The sequence below is a fragment of the Sturnus vulgaris genome, chromosome 4, assembly GCF_052056855.1.
Source record: "Sturnus vulgaris isolate bStuVul1 chromosome 4, bStuVul1.hap1, whole genome shotgun sequence".
NCBI lineage: Eukaryota > Metazoa > Chordata > Aves > Passeriformes > Sturnidae > Sturnus > Sturnus vulgaris.
This window is the reverse complement of record NC_142246.1, coordinates 52,526,964-52,550,567: the sequence shown is the minus strand read 5'-3', so window position 1 is coordinate 52,550,567 and position 23,604 is coordinate 52,526,964. Positions and strand designations below refer to the sequence as shown.

General features: G+C 45.1%; 1 protein-coding gene across 4 annotated transcripts in view; it reads left to right on the top strand.

Annotated features, from left to right (window-relative positions):
- LOC106852552 (melanopsin-like) overlaps positions 1–20,533 on the top strand; it is a 49,695-nt gene extending 29,162 nt beyond the window's left edge. For all 4 annotated transcript variants that reach the window (XM_088163973.1, XM_088163975.1, XM_088163976.1 and 1 more), the window contains 3 exons: positions 11,234–11,408; positions 13,599–13,748; positions 17,028–20,533. In XM_088163973.1, coding sequence (XP_088020099.1) covers positions 11,234–11,408; positions 13,599–13,748; positions 17,028–17,408 — 706 coding nt within the window. In that variant the 3' untranslated portion in view covers positions 17,409–20,533. The remainder of the gene's footprint in view (positions 1–11,233; positions 11,409–13,598; positions 13,749–17,027) is intronic.
- The last annotated feature ends 3,071 nt before the right edge of the window (positions 20,534–23,604 follow it).

The window sequence follows — 23,604 nt, the reverse complement described above, 5'->3', positions numbered from 1 at the left end:
CTTTCAGTTTAAAGCCATTCCCCTTTGTCCTATCCTTACATGTCCTCATAAGAAGTATTTCTTCAGCTTTCCTGTAGGAGTACTGAACCTCTTTCAGGTACTGGAATGCACTGTAAGCCTGCCCAGAGTCTTCTCTTCTTCTGGCTGAACAGCCCAGCTCCCACAGCCTATCTGAAGAGGAGAGATGCTCAGCCCTTTGGTTATCTTCATGGCCTCCTCTGGACTTGCTTCTAGGGGTCCATGTCCTTCCTGTGCTGGGACCCCAGAGCTGATGCAGCCCTGCAGGTGGGGTTCCACCAGAGCAGAGGGGCAGAATCCCTTCCCAAACCTTCCCTTACCATCCTTTCCCTTCCCAAACCTTCCCTTCCCAAACCTTCCCTTCCCAAACCTTCCCAAACCTTCCCTTCACAAACCTTCCCTTCACAAACCTTCCCTTCCCAAACCTTCACAAACCTTCCCAAAACTTCACAAACCTTCCCTTCACAAACCTTCACAAACCTTCACAAACCTTCCCAAAACTTCACAAACCTTTCCTTCCCACACCTTCCCAAACCTTCCCAAACCTTCCCAAAATTTCCCAAACCTTCCCTTCCCAAATCTTCCCAAACCTTCCCAAACCTTTCTTTCCCAAACCTTCCCAAACCTTCCCTTCCCAAACCTTCCCTTCCCAAACCTTCCCTTCCCTACCTGAAACTTCCCTTCCCAAAACTCCCATTCCCTTCCTGATCCTTCACTTCCTGAACACTCCCTTCCTGAACCTTCCCTTCCCTTCCCAAACCTTCCCTTCCTGAACCTTCCCTAACTTTCCCAAACCTTCCCTTCCCGAACCTTTCCTTCCCGAAACTTCCTGAAACTTCCCTTCCTGAACCTTCCCTTCCCGCACCTTCCCTTCCCGAACCTTCCCGCACCTTCCCGAACCTTCCATTCCCAAACCTTCCCGAACCTTCCCGAACCTTCCCGAACCTTCCTTTCCCAAAACTAACCTTCCCAAACCTTCCCTTCCCGAAACTTACCTTCCCTTCCCGAACCTTCTCTTCCCTTCCCAAACCTTCTCTTCCCTTCCCGAACCTTCCCTTCCCGAACCTTCCCTTCCCAAAACTTCCCTTCACGAACCTTCATTTCCAGAACCTAAACTTCCCAAACTTTAAGTTCCCGAACCCGCCCGACCTACCCAAACCATCCCGAACCTTCCTTTCCCGAAACTAACCTTCCCAAACCTAACCTTCCCAAACCTTACCTTCCCTTCCCTAACCTTCCCTTCCCGAACCTTCCCAAACCTTCCCTTCCCAAACCTTCCCTTCCCAAACCTTCCCTTCCCGAACCTTCCCTTCCCGAACCTTCCCTTCCCGAACCTTCCCTTCCCGAACCTTCCCAAACCTTCCCTTCCCAAACCTTCCCTTCCCGAACCTTCCCTTCCCGAACCTTCCCTTCCCGAACCTTCCCTTCCTGAACCTTCCCTTCCTGAACCTTCCCTTCCCGAACCTTCCCAAACCTTCCCTTCCCGAACCTTCCCTTCCCGAACCTTCCCTTCCCGAACCTTCCCTTCCCGAACCTTCCCTTCCTGAACCTTCCCTTCCTGAACCTTCCCTTCCCTTCCCGAACCATCCCTTCCCGAACCATCCCTTCCCGAACCTTACCTTCCCGAACTTTCCCAAACTTTCCTGAACCTTCCCTGCCCAAACCTTCCCTGCCCAAACCTTCCTGAACCTTCCCTTCCCAAAACTTCCTGAAACTTCCCTTCCCGAAACTTCCCTTCCCGAACCTTCCCGAACCTTCCCGAACCTTCCCGAATCTTCCCGAACCTTCCTTTCCCGAAACTAACCTTCCCGAAACTAACCTTCCCAAACCTTCCCTTCCCGAACCTTCCCAAACCTTCCCTTCACGAACCTTCTCTTCCCTTCACGAACCATCCCTTCACGAACCTTCCCTTCCCAAAACTTCCCTTCACGAACCTTCCCTTCCCGAACCTTAACTTCCCAAACCTTCCCTTCCCAAACCTTCCGTTCCCACTCCTTCCCTTTCCGAACCTTCCCTTCCCTTCCCAAACATTCCTGAACCTTCCCTTCCCGAACCTTCCCAAACCTTCCTTTCCCAAACCTTCCCAAACCGAAACTTCCCAAACCTTCCCAAAACTTCCCTTCCCTTCCAAAACCTTCCCAAACCTTCCCAAACCTTCCCGAACCTTCCCAAACCGAACCTTCCCTTCCCGAACCTTCCCTTCCCGAACCTTCCCTTCCCAAACCTTACCTACCTAAACATTCCCTTTCCGAACCTTCCCTTCCCAAACCTTCCCTTCCCTTCCCAAACCTTCCCTTCCCTTCCCAAACCTTCCCTTCCCTTCCCGAACCTTCCCTTCCCTTCCCTTCCTGAACCTTACCTTCCCAAACCTTACCTACCTAAACATTCCCTTTCCGAACCTTCCCTTCCCAAACCTTCCCTTCCCTTCCCAAACCTTCCCTTCCCTTCCCGAACCTTCCCTTCCCTTCCTGAACCTTACCTTCCCAAACCTTACCTACCTAAACATTCCCTTTCCGAACCTTCCCTTCCCAAACCTTCCCTTCCCTTCCCAAACCTTCCCTTCCCTTCCCGAACCTTCCCTTCCCTTCCCTTCCTGAACCTTACCTTCCCAAACCTTACCTACCTAAACATTCCCTTTCCGAACCTTCCCTTCCCAAACCTTCGCTTCCCTTCCCAAACCTTCGCTTCCCTTCCCGAACCTTCCCTTCCTGAACCTTCCCTTCCCGAACTTTCCCTTCCAGAACTTTCCCAAACTTTCCCAAACTTTCCAGAACCTTCCCTTCCCAAACGTTCTCTGCCCAAACCTTCCCAAACCTTCCCTTCCTGAACGTTCCCTTCCCGAACCTTACCTTCCCTTCCCGAACTTTCCCAAACTTACCCGAACCTTCCCTTCCCAAAACTTCCCTGCCCAAACCTTCCAGAACCTTCCCTTCCTGAACCTTCCCTTCCCGAACCTTCCCTTCCCGAACCTCTCCAAACCTTCCTTTCCTGAAACTAACCTTCCCAAACCTAACATACCCAAACCTTACCTTCCCTTCCCACTCCTTCCCTTCCCACTCCTTCCCTTTCCGAACCTTCCCAAACCTTCCCAAACATTCCCTCGCCATCCCAAACATTCCTGAACCTTCCCTTCCCAAACCTTCCCTTCCCGAACCTTCCTAAACCTTCCTTTCCCAAACCTTCCAAAACTGAAACTTCCCAAACCTTCCCAAACCTTCCCGAAACTTCCCGAAACTTCCCGAACCTTCCCGAACCTTCCCGAACCTTCCCGAACCTTCCCTTTCCGAACCTTCCCTTCCCGAACCTTCCCTTCCTGAACCTTCCCTTCCCAAACCTTCCCTTCCCTTCCCGAACCTTACCTTCCCAAACCTTACCTTCTTAAACATTCCCTTTCCAAACCTTCCCTTCTAAACCTTCCCTTCCCTTTCCGAACCTTCCCTTTCCGAACCTTCCCTTCCCAAAACTTCCCTTCCCAAAACTTCCCAACCCTTCCCTTGCCAAACCTTCCAAAACCTTCCCTTCTATTCCTGTCCCGAACCAAACCTTCCCGAACCTTCCTGAAAAGAACCTTCCTGAAAAGAACCTTCCCGAAAAGAACCTTCCCGAAAAGAACCTTCCCGAAAAGAACCTTCCCAAACCTTGCCAGACCTTCCCAAACCTTCCCTTGCCAAACCTTCCAAAACCTTCCCTTCTATTCCTGTCCCGAACCAAACCTTCCCGAACCTTCCTGAAAAGAACCTTCCCGAAAAGAACCTTCCCAAAGAGAACCTTCCCAAACCTTCCCAAACCTTGCCAGACCTTCCCAAACCTTCCCTTGCCAGACCTTCCCAAACCTTCCCAAACCTTCCCGAACCTTCCCGAACCTTCCCTTCCTGAACCTTCGCAAACCACCCCGAACCTTCGCAAACCACCCCGAACTTTCCAGAACCTTCCCTTCATGGACCTTCCCTTCACGGACCTTCCCTTCACGGACCTTCCCTTCACGGACCTTTCCTTCTCGAACCAAACCTTCCCTTCCCGAACCTTCCCTTCCCGAACCTTCCCTTCCTGAACCTTCCCTTCCTGAACCTTCCCGAACCTTCCCTTCCCAAAACTTCCCAAACCTTCCCAAACCTTCCCTTCCCAAACCTTCCCGAACCTTCCTGAACCTTCCCTTACCGAACCTTCCCTTTCCAAACCTTCCCTTCCCAAACCTTCCCGAACCTTCCCTTCCCGAACCTTCCCTTTTCAAACCTTACCTTCCCAAACCTTACCTTCCTGAACCTTCCCTAAGCGAACTTTCCCAATCCTTCCCTTCCCTAACCTTCCCTTCCCAAGCCATGCCTTAGCAAAACTAACCTTCCTGAACCTTCCCTACCACAACCGTCCCTTCCCGAACCATCCCTACCATCCCTGAACATTCCCGAACCTTCCCTTCCCAAACCTTCCCTTCCCCTTCTCAAACCGAACCTTCCCAAACGGAACCTTCCCTTCCCAAACCTTCCTGAACCTTCCCTTCCCAAACCTTTCCTTCCCTTTCCGATCCTTCACTTCCCGAACATTCCCTTCCCTTCCCGAACATTCCCTTCCCGAACATTCCCTTCCCTTCCCGAACCTTCCCATCCCAAACCTTCCCTTCCCAAACCGTCCAGAATCTTCCCTTCCCGAACCTTCCTGAAACTTCCCTTTCTGAACCTTCCCTTCCCGAACCTTCCCGAACCTTCCCGAACCTTCCCAAACCTCCCTGAACCTTTCCGAACCTTTCCTTCCTGAACCTTCCTTTCCCTTTCCGAACCTTCCTGAACCTTCCCTTCCCTAACCTTCCCTTACCAAAACTAACCTTCCTGAACCTTCCCTACCCAAACCTTCCGTTCCAGAGCCTTCCCTATCATTCCTGAACATTCCCTTCCCTTCCCTTCCCGCACCTTCCCTTCCCGCACCTTCCCTTCCCGCACCTTCCCTTCCCGCACCTTCCCAAACCTTCCCGCACCTTCCCGCACCTTCCCTTCCCGCACCTTCCCGCACCTTCCCGCACCTTTCCGCACCTCCCCTTCCTAAACTGTCCCGAACCTTCCCGAACCGTCCCGAACCTTCCCTTCCCGAACTTTACCTTTCCAAACCTTCCCAAACCTTCCCAAACCTTCCCATCCCAGTCCTTCCCTTTCCGAACCTTCCCGAACTTTCCCTTCCCGAACCTTCCATTCCCTTTCTGATCCTTCACTTCCCGAACATTCCCTTCACTTCCCGAACATTCCCTTCCCTTCCCGAAACTTCCCTTCGCTTCCCATACCTTCTCTTCCCATCCCAAACCTTCCCTTCCCAAACCTTCCCTTCCCAAAACTTCCCGAACCTTCCCGAACCTTCCGAAACCTTCCCGAACCTCCCTGAACCTTCCCGAATCTTCCCTTCCTGAACCTTCCCTTCCCGAACCTTCCCTTCCCAAAACTAACCTTCCTGAACCTTCCCTTCCAGAGCCTTCCCTACCATCCCTGAACATTCCCGAACCTTCCCTTCCTGAACCTTCCCTTCCCGAAACTTCCCTTCCCGAACCTTCCCTTCCCGAACCTTCCCGAACCTTCCCGAACCTTCCCGAACCTTCCCGAACCTTCCCAAACCTCCCTGAACCTTCCCAAACCTCCCTGAACCTTTCCGAACCTTTCCGAACCTTTCCTTCCTGAACCTTCCTTTCCCTTTCCAAACCTTCCTGAACCTTCCCTTCCCTAACCTTCCCTTACCAAAACTAACCTTCCTGAACCTTCCCTACCCAAACCTTCCGTTCCAGAGCCTTCCCTATCATTCCTGAACATTCCCTTCCCTTCCCTTCCCTTCCCTTCCCTTCCCTTCCCTTCCCTTCCCTTCCCTTCCCTTCCCTTCCCTTCCCTTCCCTTCCCTTCCCACTCCTTCCCACACCTTCCCACACCTTCCCTTCCCTTCCCACACCTTCCCTTCCCTTCCCTTCCCTTCCCTTCCCTTCCCTTCCCTTCCCTTCCCTTCCCTTCCCTTCCCTTCCCACACCTTCCCACACCTTCCCACACCTTCCCACACCTTCCCACACCTTCCCACACCTTCCCACACCTTCCCACACCTTCCCACACCTTCCCTTCCCACACCTTCCCTTCCCACACCTTCCCTTCCCTTCCCTTCCCTTCCCACACCTTCCCACACCTTCCCACACCTTCCCACACCTTCCCACACCTTCCCACACCTTCCCACACCTTCCCACACCTTCCCACACCTTCCCTTCCCACACCTTCCCTTCCCACACCTTCCCTTCCCACACCTTCCCTTCCCTTCCCACACCTTCCCTTCCCACACCTTCCCTTCCCTTCCCTTCCCTTCCCTTCCCTTCCCTTCCCTTCCCTTCCCTTCCCTTCCCTTCCCTTCCCTTCCCTTCCCTTCCCTTCCCTTCCCTTCCCTTCCCTTCCCTTCCCTTCCCTTCCCTTCCCTTCCCTTCCCTTCCCTTCCCTTCCCTTCCCACACCTTCCCTTCCCACACCTTCCCTTCCCACACCTTCCCTTCCCTTCCCACACCTTCCCTTCCCTTCCCACACCTTCCCTTCCCACACCTTCCCTTCCCTTCCCTTCCCACACCTTCCCTTCCCACACCTTCCCTTCCCACACCTTCCCTTCCCGCACCTTCCCTTCCCGCACCTTCCCACACCTTCCCGCACCTTCCCACACCTTCCCGCACCTTCCCTTCCCACACCTTTCCACACCTTCCCTTCCCTTCCCACACCTTCCCACACCTTCCCTTCCCACACCTTCCCACACCTTCCCACACCTTCCCACACCTTCCCGCACCTTCCCGCACCTTCCCTTCCCGCACCTTCCCTTCCCAAACCTTCCCTTCCTGAACTGTCCCGAACCGTCCCAAACCGTCCCGAACCTTCCCGAACCGTCCCAAACCTTCCCTTCCCGAACTTTACCATTCCAAACCTTCCCAAACCTTCCCAAACCTTCCCATCCCAGTCCTTCCCTTTCCGAACCTTCCCGAACTTTCCCTTCCCAAACCTTCCATTCCCTTCCTGATCCTTCACTTCCCGAACATTCCCTTCCCTTCCCGAACCTTCCCTTCGCTTCCCATACCTTCCCTTCCCATCCCAAACCTTCCCTTCCCAAACCTTCCCTTCCCAAAACTTCCCGAACCTTCCCGAACCTTCCGAAACCTTCCCAAACCTCCCTGAACCTTCCCGAACCTCCCTGAACCTTCCCGAACCTTCCCTTCCTGAACCTTCCCTACCCGAACCTTCCCTTCCAGAGCCTTCCCTACCATCCCTGAACATTCCCGAACCTTCCCTTCCCGAATCGAACCTTCCCGAATCGAACCTTCCCTCCCCTTCCCGAATCTTCCCTTCCCGAACCTTCCCTTCCCGAACCTTCCCTTCCTAAACTTTCCCGAACCTTCCCGAACCTTCCCAAACCTTCCCTTCCCGAACTTTACCTTTCCAAACCTTCCAGAACCTTCCCGAACCTTCCCGAACCTTCCCTTCCCAAACCTTCCCATCCCAATCCTTCCCTTCCCTTCCCTTCCCTTCCCTTCCCTTCCCTTCCCTTCCCTTCCCACACCTTCCCTTCCCTTCCCTTCCCTTCCCTTCCCTTCCCTTCCCTTCCCTTCCCTTCCCTTCCCTTCCCTTCCCTTCCCTTCCCTTCCCTTCCCTTCCCTTCCCTTCCCTTCCCTTCCCTTCCCTTCCCTTCCCTTCCCTTCCCTTCCCTTCCCTTCCCTTCCCTTCCCTTCCCTTCCCTTCCCTCCTCCTCCACCATGGATAATAAAATATGGAGACATATTTTGTTTGAAAATATCCGCTATCATAACTAATACCTTTTTGCATCTTCCAAAAACCATCTGAGTTTTTTTGAAGCCTACAGATCATTTTAGTGTGGAGTAGGAGAATGCCTAGTTTCTGATGGATTGCAGACTTTTAATGAGAAATTTTGCCTTGCTGGCTGATGTGTTTAGGACCCATTATTTGTTTCTGAACCAAAGTTATTGTGTTCAATTTATTATTTTTGCAAAGAACAGGTTGCCCAGAGAAGCTGTGGATGCTTCTCTGGAAGTGTTCAAGGCCAGGTTGGATAGGGCTTTGAGCAATCTGGTCTAGTGGAAAGTGTCCCTGCCCATGGCATCAGGCTTGAAACTAGATGGTCTTGAAGGTTCCTTCAAGGTCCCTTCCAACCCACACCATCTCTGTGACAGCGAACTGCTTCAGTCATTCTTTTTCCTATCAGCGTTGTCTTAAGACTGTTAAGAAAAAGACTGGACTCCACAACAAGCTTTCAGACATTTTCTTTATAAGTATCTTGTTTTATCTTATTTTATTTTCTCCCCTACTTGCTAATCTGTACTTCTAAACATATCAACAAGAGAAATTTTTTTGGAATTCTTGTGAACACATTTCATACACTTGGGAGCAATCCAGTCAGGAAAATAAGTAATGTTGGGTCCCTTGTGATGAGTCAAGAATGCAATTTCAAAACTGAAAAAACCTGACAGTACACTGATAAATTGGTAAAAATATGTTGGCAGGATGAATTTTGCTTAAACAATGAATAATGAATATATATGTTAAGGTTATTGTTTCTGGATAATTTCCACCTCATCTAATTATTCACATTATGCTTTGAAAGTAATTCATTCAAGCACAGATAAATGGGCCACTCTGTTCAGGCCAAAGGGTTAAGGGTTTGAGCAGGGGATAATTTGTCATTTTATATTGGAACTACTGAACTAAATTACATCTAAATTATTTTCCTAGTCTTTCTAGAAAGAAGCATCTAGAAATCAGGATCAAAAGTGTTCAAATCAGACTCAATCCACTAGCAAAGCAAGATGCATTTTTGCACAGAGAACTCCTGGCACTGCATATTAACATCCCAACAAAACCAAGCCTTTTTGTGGGGTTTCCTTACCTTTTCTCCTTACAGAGAAAAGAAAAAGTACATTATAGCGAATGTAACTGAAAATGTAACACTGACAGTTGTGCTAGCCCTTGGCTTCTAAGAACTGGTTTGAGAGTTTGTTATATTCTTCCTCATCTACTCATCCCCCTGCCCACCCATTTCCCCACCAGCAGAAAGGAGAAAAACACCTCTCCTTAATAGGACTCACAGGAAGTAATGAATGTAAGTGAGGAATGTACTCAAAGATTTGTGAAATGCTTTTTTCTGGAGAGGAAAGCTTCATATCTTTAACAACTTGTGTGTTTTCTCTATGTTGCACAATAACTAACCCATTGCTGTGCTAGAATTATTGCAGAAACTCCCTTAGAGTTTGGAAGTTTTAGGTTTTGGAATCATTCTTTCATAGCAAACAGAAAATTCTGCAACTACATGTTTCCAACTGGCTCCTAAGCAAAGCAGAATTACACAAAAAATACTGGTTCAAAACTCCGTCATCATAAATAATTAATAATCACATATAAATTTGATTTGCAGTATTTTTTAAAAAGTTGCTTGCAATTACTATATATTTAAATTTAGGTGATTCTTTTATTTCAGATTATATAAATATCATTAAATAAGTACCTCAGTTTATGTCTTTTATTTCACACATACAATATTAAAACTCCCTTCAAAACCTGTACTTTCATCCCAACCAGCAAAATGTCCCTCAATAGTCCTCCCAAGTATTAGCAAAATAGAAATTCTGGTTCCTCGAGGCATTCAGAAATGTTCATATATTTTCCTTGAAAATTCACCATCAGACATTCATTTCCTGAATCTCCATCATTAGGAGACCTCTGCACCAAATCCCATTTAATAGATGGGATGGTGTGTTTTGCACTCACTTGAATTTGTCAGAGGGAAGTAGTTCGGCTTCTTAGCTGGGGAAAAAAGCTGGCAGCTGCTTTTCAGCACCAGACTGAGGTCTTCAGCCTGAAAGGAAATTTATTACATTTTCTCATGTGCTGTAAACCCTTCCTCGGGACTTTTTATTTTGTGCACAACATGAACCATCTTTTTTACCCAGCATCATGTGAGGAGCCTTCTGCCCCAAGCAGCTCAGTGAGCCCTGCCTGGTCACTCACAGGCCTCTTGACGGGATCAGGAATGATGGTGCAGGCAGCTTTTTTCAGTCCTCATCTCCAGAGTAGACACAGAGCTGCTGTTTACTTCCCTTTGAAATTACAGAGGAAAGATATGCAGAACTATTCAGAGGGCGGTGATGATACCAAATGTTGAGGTTTCATGGTGGTGGGATTTTTGTGTTGATTATAAGCGAGTGACCTCATTTCATGATGCCAGAATCATGGCTCTGAAATTTTAACATGTGTTATCTTTTGCGAGAATAGAAATGATGATTTAAAATGTACTGGTTATTCAACAAACCTGGTAACTATAGAAGAGAAAGATTTTGCAATATACATCTGCTTGACTCTCATCTCAGTGTAAAGTCAATGTACTGACATCCTTCAGCCATCTGTGGTCCCCTGCATGGCTTCCTTGCCATATGCCTTGTTGCTGCCTCACTTCTTGACTTGTTCATTTAGTTTTTTGCCCCTATTAGCTTCATCTGTTGAGCTGAAATAATGGATTGAGAAGTGCTGAGGAGGTGTTGCACCAGATGCAGTTCTCACTAGCATTGCCCTGCGAGGAGAAAGGCCAGCTGGCATTGCCCAGGGGAGGCTCTTGGACACTTCTGTTCCATGCAGGGCCACGGTTGGGATCAGGAGAAAGAGACTCACACAACCGTGACTGAGATTATTATTTCATGAATAAGGCAGATTTGGGGTCTGGACTGTCCTTCTGCAGCGTTAATTTTCAATAGGAGTTTACAGTAGCTACAGTAGCTAGTAGTTGTACAGTGGTACAAATAAGTAACAACATCTGATTCTGCTGGCCCTTTTCCTCTTCCCTTGTTTCCACTTATTCTGTGGCTTTGCACAGTGAAGACCTTTGTACCAACTAGCCTGAAATTTTCTGAGTTAACATTTTAAATAAACCATATGCAATCATGCTCTTCAAGACATTTTAAATTCTTACCACTTACCTATGCAGCTCTTCTATGTGTGTTTTGACACAAGGCCCAGAAAGACCTTTTATTTTCTTTTCAGCCTGTTGAGTGGCTTGCATCAGCTATCATGCTGTTTGCACATAATCTTTAAGGCCCCCTTAATCAAAACAGAAGCTGTGTTGAGGTGATGGAAAGAGACAGCATTTTCACCACATGAATTTCAAAGCCGTGACTTTGGTGTGACAGATTTGGCTTTTTTTTCTTTTTTTCTCACCTTTTCCCTCAGAAAAACCATCCACAAAGCTGTTCCCTGCTTGAGGTTCCTGATACGAATATCAAAGAATGACCTCCTGAGGGGATCCATAAATGAGTCATCTCTCAGGACCTCTCTCTGCAGCCACCACTCTCTTGCTGGCAGGACCAAGAGCACTTGTGTTCCTGCCGTTTCTACTGGAGAAGCTGTAAGTTTTTTCTTGTTTCCATGAAAGTGAGTATAACATTTATCAAACTCTAAATAAGCAACTATAAATACATATTCAAAATTAAAGAGCAGAAAAGGAAAGAGGAGAGCATAGCTAAATTTTTTGGGTCATGTAAGGTCATTTCTGCAAAGCTGGAAGTTCATGCATGATGATATCCAATCAGAAAAAGCATTCAGGCCATCATATCTGTGTGGTCCTGGTGCCTGCTGGGACTAAGGATGTTCAGATTAACTCTTAATGTGAACTAAAAAGAGCCATTGTCAGACACTCCCTGTGTCACAAACTACTGGTTATGTTAGGTATCTCACTGGTCTGAAGGATAAGGAAACAATCTTCCATCCAAAGTTTTATAACTTAACCAAAAACTGTCTTATTATTTTAAAGTAAGTCTATTTTCTGTAGGATGGGAAATTTTTGACTTCTTTACCTGGATTTTAGCCATGAGGAGTGAAAGACTCCTGCCCCTAGAGCATGGTGGGGTGTTTTGTAAGAACATACCCTAAGCATGAGTAAGGCTGGTGACTGAGACAGAAACAAAAGAATCCCTTGAGGCTCTTCACAACCTCTCTCAGGCACAAGAAGCTGGCCTTGCCTGCAGAGATTCTGGGAAGGTGGCTCCTGGGGGAGGTGGCAGCCACGGCAGAGTTTGGGCTGGGGCTGGCCCTCCTGGGAACCTGTGCTGCTCCCCCTCAGTTTGGGCATCAGAAATCTCCCAGAGCAACAGCTGCCACCAGTAACTTCTCACAAAATTATAAATCCTAGGCATGCCTTTTATATCTTTATGTATAAAAGCCTAAATTTTCTCTCATTACTCCTTCATTTGATACCAAATTAAGTAATTTCAGCTGATTCATCCTGATCCAAGAAGCTTTCTGTTCTTTACTGTTGGTCACTACTTGGTTTTGGTTTGTTCATGGTAGCAGGTTATTGCATGCTTAAATAGACAGGATAATGAGGATGAGAGGCTTCAGCTTTTGGCCCAGCTTTCACTTAGGATTCTCAGATAAAACCCCTGCTGTTAGCAGCGTTCAGCACTGTGCTGTGCTGAGTTGATGCAGCCAAAGGCAATTGTCCTTGGGGCAACTGACAGCTCAGTGCAGCTGTAGAGGTTTTAGCTGAAACAGCAGCTGCTGAAATAAAAGCTAAGCTCGATGACTTTGGCATGACAGCAGGGCTGACTGAAATTTTGGAATGCTCCAATAAAACATTGATGGGCAAGAAATGACACCAGGAACACTGTAAAAGATGCAGCTGTTGCCACCCACGTTTTCCCCTGTGAGTTGTGTACATGTTAGTGAAGGGAACAAACATATTTGTGAGTCATGTCAAGGAACGTTTCTTTCAAGAATTTTATTCAACAAGTGAGGGGAAATAAACAGGTGGTCACACATAGATGTGTGAGCAAGGTGATGCAGAGGAATTATGCACTATCTTCCCAATTGTGCGGAGCCCTGTCTGCCTATCTGGCCTCTGTCTATCCATATCTAAAAGCTGGTGTTGGAGTGGAATGATCTCATCATTGATACTCAATCAAAAAGTCACCACAAAAATAAGAGATGACAGATGGTTTCACCCCAAGCCTGTAAATGGAACAGCACTTTTGCAGTATCCCATTTGTGCTTCATTACTGACATGCTCTTAGAAAATTAGAGCGAAGCCCACCCACTGTCTCCCATGCACTAATGATGGTTTGTAGAATCAGCAAACTCATGCAGACTGAGAAGCTCTTGGTGTTCTGGATATTCTGCTGGGATGTATGCAAACATGGTTTTGGATCTGTCTATGTCCATGTTTTTGTATCAGCTACTGGTCAAACAGAATGCCACAAGACATATTAAACAGATTGATTGTATTAACTCCCATCTTTAGAATTCAGATGCTCTGCAGCTATAAGTGTAGCATAGGCAATGAGATAAAAAAGGTGAAAAATGTCCCGGTGAAAAGAGTTTCAATAAATTTTCATTATTTCAAAGTTGGCTTTATTTTTGGTCAGCAAGCAAAATAGTCCTGAAAATAAAGCCTCTCCCCAGGGGAGTTTTGAGTGTGAGACTTATGTTATAACAGCTTTAGTTTTCTGTGAATGTGCATGTGTTTTGCTAGAGTTTGAGATCTTAGAAGAATTTGAGAAAGGATGCAACTGTCTGAAATCTTTCATCAATTTGTGATTAGACCTGGAGCAATGTAGAGCTCGACCCGGTAGAGCCAGCTCAAGAGAAACTGAAACCTCGCCGAAGTCATTCTTTCTCCACAAGTCCGAGACAAGAGAAGAGAGACCCGCTCCCAAAGACCTGCAGCTGTGATGCAGCCACTGCTGAAAAGGTAAGGAAAAAGTCTCAGCTGAGGATTCTCCCTTTAAGTGCTAATCTTGCTGCAGTACATTATCTCTGGAATGATAATTCCACCTTCATGCCCATCTATTTAATCTGCAGGCTTTATTTATACTGACTCCAACATCATCTTTCTCCTTGCTGTTATATTTTTTTGTTGTTGTTTGGGCTTTTTTGTTTGTTTTTGATGTGTGTGTGTGACAAATGAGAGTGCCAGTAATGCCTAATTAACTTTTTTTCACTGGTATTTGCCTGTTTTTGGAAAGCCAGCTCTGTTTATAGCTCTGAAGCTGCATTAAGGCATAGTCAATAGCATCAGATGTAAGAAGATGAGTTCTTTGCCTCTGCCTGTTTATCTATCCCAGCTTTGGTTCCTTCCATCATGGCCCTTGTCTCTGTACTGTGGCAGTCTCCTTTTAGAGTAAAGTCAAGTCTGCAAAACAGAGTTTGACATGATAGAAGCCACCCTTTCCTTCTTTTCAGTGCATATTAAAATGTTTTATTTTTGTTGAGGGGGAAGACGAGAAAAAACTCCCATTTCATCCTAAGGGTGGGAGAGTCTGGCAGCTGCCACCCTTCCCTCACTGAAAGAGGAGGCAGTGAGTATTCAGCACATCCTCTGTGGATGCATCACCCTCATTGGCCAAACCACTGAGGTTTGGTGTCCTGCTGTTGAGGAGCACCCCATTCCCTGATGGGAGCAGTAGGTCACCCATGATTCAGCTTCTGCCAGATTGTTACACCAGGTTCCAAATGAGTACTTGTATGGGTGGCAAGTGTCAGGCATACACCAGTGCTGCCTTTTCAGGGAAAGACACATACGGCTTACAAAGCCCCTATCTGTGGCTGGACTGAGTAGCACTCTCTTTTTTGATGGAGGCACCCTTACATAGGGTTATTCTAGTGCATGTGGACAAACACCCACACCTGGGGCAGCTATAGCATCTGCTTCTGTCCCCTGTGCTCCCTTCCAGATCTGAGGTAATTGTCTAGAGACAGCATAGTTTAAAGCAGGAACTACTCTGAAAATTTCCAGCCACCCGATGACCCAGTTCCTGCATGCCTGTCCTGTCTTCTTTCATGCGTGTCATTAAGACCAAGTCCTGAGAAACTGTTGTGAACAGTATTGGTGGAAAAACAGCGGCTTCAAATGTGGTGTCAGGCAACATGAACCCAAATCTACCACTTAGTTCTGCTGCCTTCTGTCAGCAGCCAAGTGTGTCCAAGGCTGTAGGCAAGTGGCAAAGGATATTGTCTCCAGGTTCGGGAGAATCACTGGCTTTTGGTCTCACAAGGAAGGAGTAAAGTAAATCTCAGGTGGTCTGTATAAACAGTTCAGTAATAAAACAAATGTATCTGTATTTGGAATTTAGCAAGTGTGTAACCCACAGGAAGGCTCATGTGCTATACTTTGCCTTTGAAAGACATCTCTTGAATTACTTTGATAAACAACCCTTTAGACTTTCAGTGTCATTCACTGAACTATGAGGAATTTGTTTACATTGAATGTTCAAAGCCTCATTTGCTTTTCTTACTGTTTTCAGCAGAGGTTCCTGTGTGTTGTGAAGGTCCTTTGTGCGTTCATTACAACTAAATGCAATGGATCACTATTCATACTATCAGAATAAATATTTATCTGTCAAGCTCAGTTAGAGTGTTTCACAATGAGACCACCCATTTATCCTCAAAAAACCCCCAGAAAACCCCAACAAACCCTAAAGAAGCACCAATGCATTTTTAAATCTTCATTTTAAGGTTTTAATAGCATTACTGGATTGTCTTTGACTGAATTCCTAATCGAGCATATCCAAAAACACTCAGTTGTGGACAAGCCAGTCAGTGTCCCAGGCTTGGTGCATTCCAAAGGATAAAAATGCATGTGACTGTTTTCTGAGCTGCCAGAAAGATATGATCCAGCCCTATGACTTGCTTCAGTTATGATAGTAACAAACTTGATGTAGACTGACATCTGGAAATTTAACATGACAGTGAAGAGACTTTTCTGGAAGGATTAAAATGTGGGTTTGGATACTTGATTTCAAATGAGAGTCGTCAAACGTCCTCTCTGCATCTGGATTTTGTTTCAAGAGAATTACCTGGTGTGAAACCTATTAAAAAAACTTGTCAGTGGGTGTTGTGCCCACCAAGCCACATCCAAAAGAAACCTATCCTTCTGTTGCAATGAAAACAGCACTTGAAGCAGGGAGGAGCGGTTTTGGATTTGGATTTTTTCATTCTATTATTATCTTTGATATGGACCAATGGGCTTTTCTTCTCTGTTATACTGCTTTAAACCATTTTTTTTTTAGCACAGTGTGCTTCCCTCCACTTGGTAGATAGAGCAGCTGGAGAAATCATTATCAATAGGGATTCATGAATGATTCCTGCTTGTGGAGTAGAATGACACAAAACTATAGGAATTCACATAGCAATGAAGTAAAAACTGCACTTTACTTTAAATGTTGCTTTTCCCTAAAAAGGAGGGACTTCTAGTTTATCTCTCTATCTGACGCAATTTTATGACCTTGATTGTAATTTTTAAAGGAAGCCAAAACTGATCACTGATGCCTTCCTTGCCAGTGTATTTAAATATTAACTGACACTTTCAGAGCTTACTTAGTTGACTCTGAATTTGGATACTGTGTACAAGACTTATGGAAAAAACACAGAGACCTTGCCATCAGAGCCAAGTTATAAATCAGAATTCTCTGAAAATAGGCAGATAAGAAATTGTTTGCAAAATGAGCATTTATTGCTTCTTTCTCGGAGAAAGCACTTTTCAATGTGTGACTGCAAGGCCACCAACTTCCCTGAGGAAGTATCAGGAGCCATTTGGGGAGAGAGAAATTGTCACGAGGTTGACAAACTTTAGGAAAATAAAGAATGAAGTGTACTTGAGTCTTACCTGGGATCTCTTCTATGAGGAGAGAAGTGCAATAATCTAGTACTCTGATACCCTGAGATGTGTTAAAAATTAAGTAATACCATTATTTAATGATGAAATAAGTCAGATACAGGAATTAGTTTTTGTTTTCTTCCTCTTTTTTTCTTTGCTGATATTTGAGTGCATCTTCTTTTGCTCCATTTAACATTCTGCTTTCCAAGCAGTACATTGTTAGCACATAATGATTTTCCGTCAAATTAATGATTCAAGCGTTTAGAAAATTAGCCAGGTGGTTCAAATGTTGGCTAATGGCAATGAATATTTCAAATACTGTTTTCCACAGCCACATGGTGCCTGACAATGCTAAATCTTGTATCTCCACTCCAGGTTTCACTCTCCTCCAGCTGCTTGGAGAAGGTGTTTGGGCAGCCTGTCCTACCCAGTCCCTCTGCAGCACTCGTGACCAGCTCCCAGAGAGCAACTTCTCTGCCTATCAGACTGAATTGCAGCAGTGTCACCAGAGGAGACTCGAGTACTTCCCATATGGCAACTCAAGGAAGCCAAGCAAATGGAGTTGTGGATTCTGCCATTAGCAATGCAGTCCCTCGGATTGTCATCATTCCTACCTCAGAGACCAATCTGTTTCGGGAAGAGCTGGAAGAGACTGAATTATTCCACTTTCATGACAAAAAGGGCAATCTGCTGGACTTGGAAGGGCTTAGCTCATCCATGGAGTTCCTTGAAGCTGTTGAGAAATTTCTATCGTAATTTTGTCAAAAGAAAACTTTCTGGCAATTATTTTCTTGGCATCTTCTCCACTTAATTATACCAAATAATTGAAGCCTTGTAAGTTAGATCATCAGATTTTTTTTTGTATGTTTATATGGTAGTCACTAGGCAGCCTTCAGATTTATCTTTGTCCAAACCAGCTCAGGCATGGAAAGAGGCTCTCTTTCAGATTGTGCTGCAGGAAATGAGCAGTGGAAGATCTGGCAGCACGATCAAGTGGCACTGGTCAAGGAGGCCGCCTGATTTGTTGCCACTGATGGGGGTGCCAGCAGAAGGGAAAACGACTGACTGAGAGCAGGGTCAGCTGCTGAATGCTTCTGCTATCTGCACACAGAACAGCGTTCCTGTTTTGGCAGCTATGCTCTGGACACTGATGGGAAGCACCACAAGACTGCAGCTTCCACCCGCCCCAGCAGTAAGGCAGATGGCTATATGACCTCAACTAGAGTTTAATCAAATAATTCTCAGCATTGTTTTTGCTGTGTTTTATTTTTTAAGTACTCCGCTTGCTAAACATAAAGAAAGAAACTGGTGGTTTTTTACTGGGAAGTGACTGCTTCCCAGGTTCTAATCCTCTGAAGTTTAGTGGTAGAAATCTGGATTTTACCTCAGCATTAGCATGGTCATCTAAATGTCAAAATGTAAGGTGCTATATACTAAAACATACACTACTGTAGCAGCATTCAGAGTACCTTCAGAGTTACAGTCCTGATTAAATATATATATCCTAATGAGCCTATGATTGAAAGGGTGAATGCTCACAGCTGGCTTGACAAGTCATTGACAAAAAATAAAGCCTTGGCTGCTGTATATCACTTGTCTGTTCAGAGGAGGCTCTTCTCATCTCCTCTAAAACAAGCCAGCAGATGTCTTTTACAGGTCGCTTACCAGAGGCCTTCAAAGCAAATAAAACATCATCCTGGGGAGAGAACCACACAGTACTGTGGTGTTTGCTACAGGATCGGCACTTCCATCATTATCTGTGGTTACTAAATGTTCTCATTTTATCTGTGGTTCACATCATGGTTCAGGCTCACAGGGCTCTCCTAGCATTTTATTCCTAACTGTACTCTTCCTTTTTTTACTCATTTCTCCATTTCAGCCTCTGATTTTCAAACATAGACAACAAGTTGAACTACATTGTTCTTCACATAATATCAATATATATTAGTAGGAATCAGGTGCTCCTCTGGATATAATAGTGCAAATATTTGGTCCAGGGAGACTAATAGCATTCAGACATTCTAACAAGGGAGTGAAAGTTTATCTTCATAGTCTAAGTTTATTTCCTTGGCTGTATCCTAGATTGTGCAGAGACCAATGAGAGAATTTCCAGGTTTTGTGTATTGCACTGGCTGATCTCGGGAAGTAATTTCTCTTTGCCTGTTTTCCTGATGCAAAAACCAGATGGGAAGTGTAGAAGTGTTTTTAATTACTTTTTTCATTACAAAAAAAAAAGCAACACAAATCTTGTTTGCAACAAGCTAGACAGGAAGACTGCTAAAGAACAAATTAAAACCTAGAGCAGTACAGGAGAGAGAAGAATGCCTCCAAACTTGCACACCCGAGGCTCTGCAAGTTGCCAGACCTGTGAGAAGACTGAGACACTTGCTTTTGATATAGACTGTAAAATTTTTAGAAAAAGGGAAAAAAAAGGTACTGGTGGGTTACAGAGGCAATGCTGTGACAGGCTGCCTAATGCAGTGCTGACACTCTTAATGCTGCTACTATTTGAGGTACTCTGCTGGCTAGAGACCCTCATAGTTCCTCGCTGTGGAAAGCAGGGAGGAAATCCGGGGTAGAGCCCCATCATGCATTTGGCTGCCTGTGTGTAGCCCTGGTGTGTGGTGCTGGGGGACCGAAGAGCTCAGCTGGGGCAACCCCACACTATGGTTCCTGCAGCCATGCTGCCACACCCTGTGCCCACTGAGTGCCGAGTTTTCTGTTGGGGCCAGGAATCATGCCAAGGTCATCTACAATGACTTCAGCAATTCCAAGGGGAATTCCTCCATTTGAGGACTGGCACAGTGAGCAAACAGTGCAGGACAGCTGCTGGGGACTGGGACACGGACGTGGTCATTTGCAGTTCCACAGTGCCAGGTTTTCGTTCACTGTATAGTTTTGGCTACAATGAGTCATCAAATGTTAATTATGTATTATGTTCATAGGAAATGGGCAGGCTTAGTCCTAGGCTAAGCATACTGTCCTGCCATCTTGGATTCTTGTCCATTTTTTTTCTGAATCTGCCCTCTGATGTTTTTTTCTACACAGCTGTGCAGTCAGTGACCTTACTTCTTGTAGTTAATATCCTCAATTGCTGTCTCTTTTATTCTTGAGCCAGATGTTAGGAAGCAAGTGTTCTTTCAAGGCTTCCAAGCCTTAGACCTGATTTTAATTGCTGTAATTACACCAAATAACAATAGAAAATGCATTTGGCGTTCCATGTTATAAAAACATGTTCTGGAGTAGATTTTGCACTCAGATTATGACAGACTTATACTGGGAAGACTGTAGGCAGGGTATTACCATAGGTTTTGGCAGGAGGAAGAATTGAAGACCTGAAGTCATAATCAACAAATTCCTCTGTATCTGAAGTTTTGCATTTTACCTGTTAGCCTACAAGAAGGCTTTCCAGTGATCTCTTGTATGTGTTTGGTGCTGTTACTGTGCTGGTACTGTGAGCGTGTCTCAGAAAATTAGCAGGCTTGAGGTATGTGCAAACAATGTTTCACTTTTATGCTGTAAGTGTCACACGTTGTTAGTACCATTGCTTCAGAAGCTACTATCAAGATTACTGCTTATTTAAACTGATGCCGACTAAAACAGCAAATGGTATAATGGTAGAGATATAAAACATAAAGTTATATGAAATATCAGATAGACTTACTGCAGTCACTGTGAGACTTTTGCAGAAACATCAGTCACAGAGTAAATTAGTCTCACATTGAACACCACAAGGCAGGAGAAATTTGCAAGCTTCTCTGTTGATACATTAGAATAGATGGCACATGAAAATGTACACTAATTAATGTTGCTTACTGTTTCACAAAGGAATGTATTGGTTCACTCAAATGGAATAAAAAATTCTTAGGAGTTACACTGAATTATCCATTGTTTGTTTTTCTTATTTAATCATTATTTTTTGGAGCCAGGAGGAGGAATAAAAACGTTGAGTCGAAGTTTTGAAACCTGTGCTCTAGTCCAGTTAATAGTAAGATACATATATATATTATTTTATTTTCAAGTAATTTAGACTGCTCAAGTGCAAGCACTCACCTGCTTGAGTGCATAACATCTAAATTTATAGTTCACTGGCTTGGTAAAACCTGAAGTTGTGCAGCTACATTTGAATACAATGACTTCAGCTGGGATTTCAGGTATCAGGTAAACAAAACTGGAAAAAATTAGCCAAAATCAATATATCAGAACTCTGATAGCAGACTTTGATCTTTGCCATAAACCTGAATGAAAGTTAATGAGTAATTGTTTGTTTCTGGTAAAACTCTGTATAACACAATTATAGGATGTGTTCCAGTTTTCATAAGTAGCAGAAAATCCAGACCACAAGTGTAAGCACTTTCTTTTATCATGGACAATGGTATTTTTTAATAGTTAAATCAATGGTTAGATAAAGTTTTCAAATAAGAAAATTTACTTACTTGAATCTTAATGAATCTTGCAGCTTTAGGTATGAAACATGACCTAATACCTACCACGTTCTTCCAGAAAGCTCACTCAGTTTCCAGATATCCACCCATTTCCCTCCTTGCAGGAGACACACCTGAACAAAAACTTTTGGCACCAACATCTAACCTTATTTGGTTTTAATCACATTTCTGGGTATATATCAAACCTTTCTGTGTTTAATCTGCTTTATTCACAGACACTTCGTTTCCTCTGCTCTTCTGTGTTTAAACCAGATTGTAATTTTTCTCTAGTTTAAAATATAAAAACAGCAGTAGAAAGTCACACTGCCCCTAAGGTTGCTGTTTCAGCCCTCATGGCAGCAGCAGCAGCAGGCAGCAATCCTAAGACCAGGACAACACCAGAACCCTCACAGACCACACCAAAAAGGTAGGGCTGACATGTACAGTCTGCAGAGGGACAGGCAGGGGTTTTGGTGTGAGGGTTACACTCCAGGAGTTTGGGGTTACAGGACACAGCAGTAGGTCTGGGTACAGATAGGGCAGAGTAGTTGGGGACCAGATCAGGGTCCAGGCTCCAGAGCCAGGGGTCAAAAGCCAGGGGACAATGGTAAGGGTCAAGGGTCAAAGGTTGGGGGCCAAAGTTTATGATGTGATGTGCAAAAAATGGGAAAACACTGCACAGCAAATACCCTCTTTTAAAATTTCCTTACTTTCCCCCCAGCCCTTGTGGTGGGAGTGGTGGTGGTGGATGGAAACCTGAGCACATATTACACAGCAGACTCCTTTCTCACATGGGGTAAACAAAACTGCCCACAGTGCTTGGGTTCAGCATGTGCATGGACCAGGTGACTACAGGATGAAGCCTGGCAAGGTGGAAGCAGCCAAGATGCATCTCCTGGTTCATCTCAACACAAGCTGATGATCAGCTCTTGCTCTGCACCTCATCCATAGCCTCAGTCTATAATCAGTGTTCTGTCTGCACCTTGAATGGACAAGTATTTAGGTGAAAAGTTTGGGGCTGGGATGCCTTTGCTAAACTTGTCACTACGCTTACTAAGAGTTCAAATGTCGGTCCCTGTATTTTACTTGCTTTATGGTGTGTCTGTGTTGCACTCTTGTTGTACTTGTTAGTGCTACAGGTTATAGCAGGACATGAAAAGCTAACTGCAAAATGGCAAAGTCAGATGTAAATCCACTGTTACTGATTCTCCCCTGTGCCAGCAGGAGGAGATGACTGCATGCCAGCAATCCTGTGCCAAAATGTCATGGTAAAATCCCCTGAGGGAAAATTTCTGTAGGAATTAGTGTGTTACACAATATATTGTCTTTTTTTACTCTGAAACATTTTTCCTCTGTATTCATAGTTATGTATCATGTAGGCATTTTCATTTAAAAGATCAGGTGCATTCTTCACCTTAAAGCAATGCTTCAGAAGACCCTTGAATCAGCCAAAGACATAGGCAATAAGAGGCGAGGAGATGGGCTGCTGCTGTTACCAGTGGTGCATGGTGCATGATCCTTGGGGTGATGCATCCCAGCCCCTTCCTTCCTAGCCAAGGAGCAAATCTATTCTCCTGGAACAGCCAGACATGTGCTAGCTGGTGTCATATGAAATTGGCATTTTCCAGACATTTATAGGGAACTTAGAGTGAGTAGATTTTCATGGGGACAGCAGAAGATGTCTCGCTAGAGTTTCTCCTTGCCAAATTTCTGGTTCCTTTCCACTGCAAGCAGGTGGCAAATCTCTTCAAAGGAACAGATGGATGTATTTAACATTAACAACTAATTTTCCACAGGCGTATTCTTGGAAACAAATGATCCCTGTTTCCTGAGATGGAGAAAAAAAAATACAGCCCAGAGCAGACTACAAGTGTGGAAAATGTGAAACTGAACACACTGGAGTTCAGTAAATGCAAAGCAAATGAAAACAGCAGCTTAGAGTGGAAACTGTTGATCCACAAGAAGCAACAAAAGGGACAATTCTGTCTTCATAAAAGATATAAAAAAGCTGTATCCAAGCAATTAATACAACCAGGTCTTTTTGCCTAACCCCATCAATCCACCAATCCAACAGAAGTGAGCTCAGAGTCATCAGCAACTTTTTCATGCTTGGGTCGCTGTGACTGTCTGGGCACCAGAATGAGGAGAAAATGAGGATAAAAAGTTTCTCTTAGAGGATCAAACTTCTTGTTAAATTCAGCATTAAAAGACCAAGGAGGATGTGACTACTCTTTACACATCTGGGATGAAAAATAGGATATTCAACTAAAGTATCAGTGACAGCCATCGGAGGCCAGTCTCAGACACTGATTGCTGCAGTAGAATAAAAATAAATTCTTTAAAAGTGCGAATACCCACAGAAACAAATCCTGCTATTAAAAATGTCTTGACATTACTTATTTGCTGATGGTTTTAAACAGGCTGAAATTGTTTTGAGTCTCAGTGCATGAGTGACTGTCAGGAGAGTGCACAAAGCACCAGTCCTGCTGAAGAAATGCAGTAAAGTTCTTGACAATGAACAGCCATTG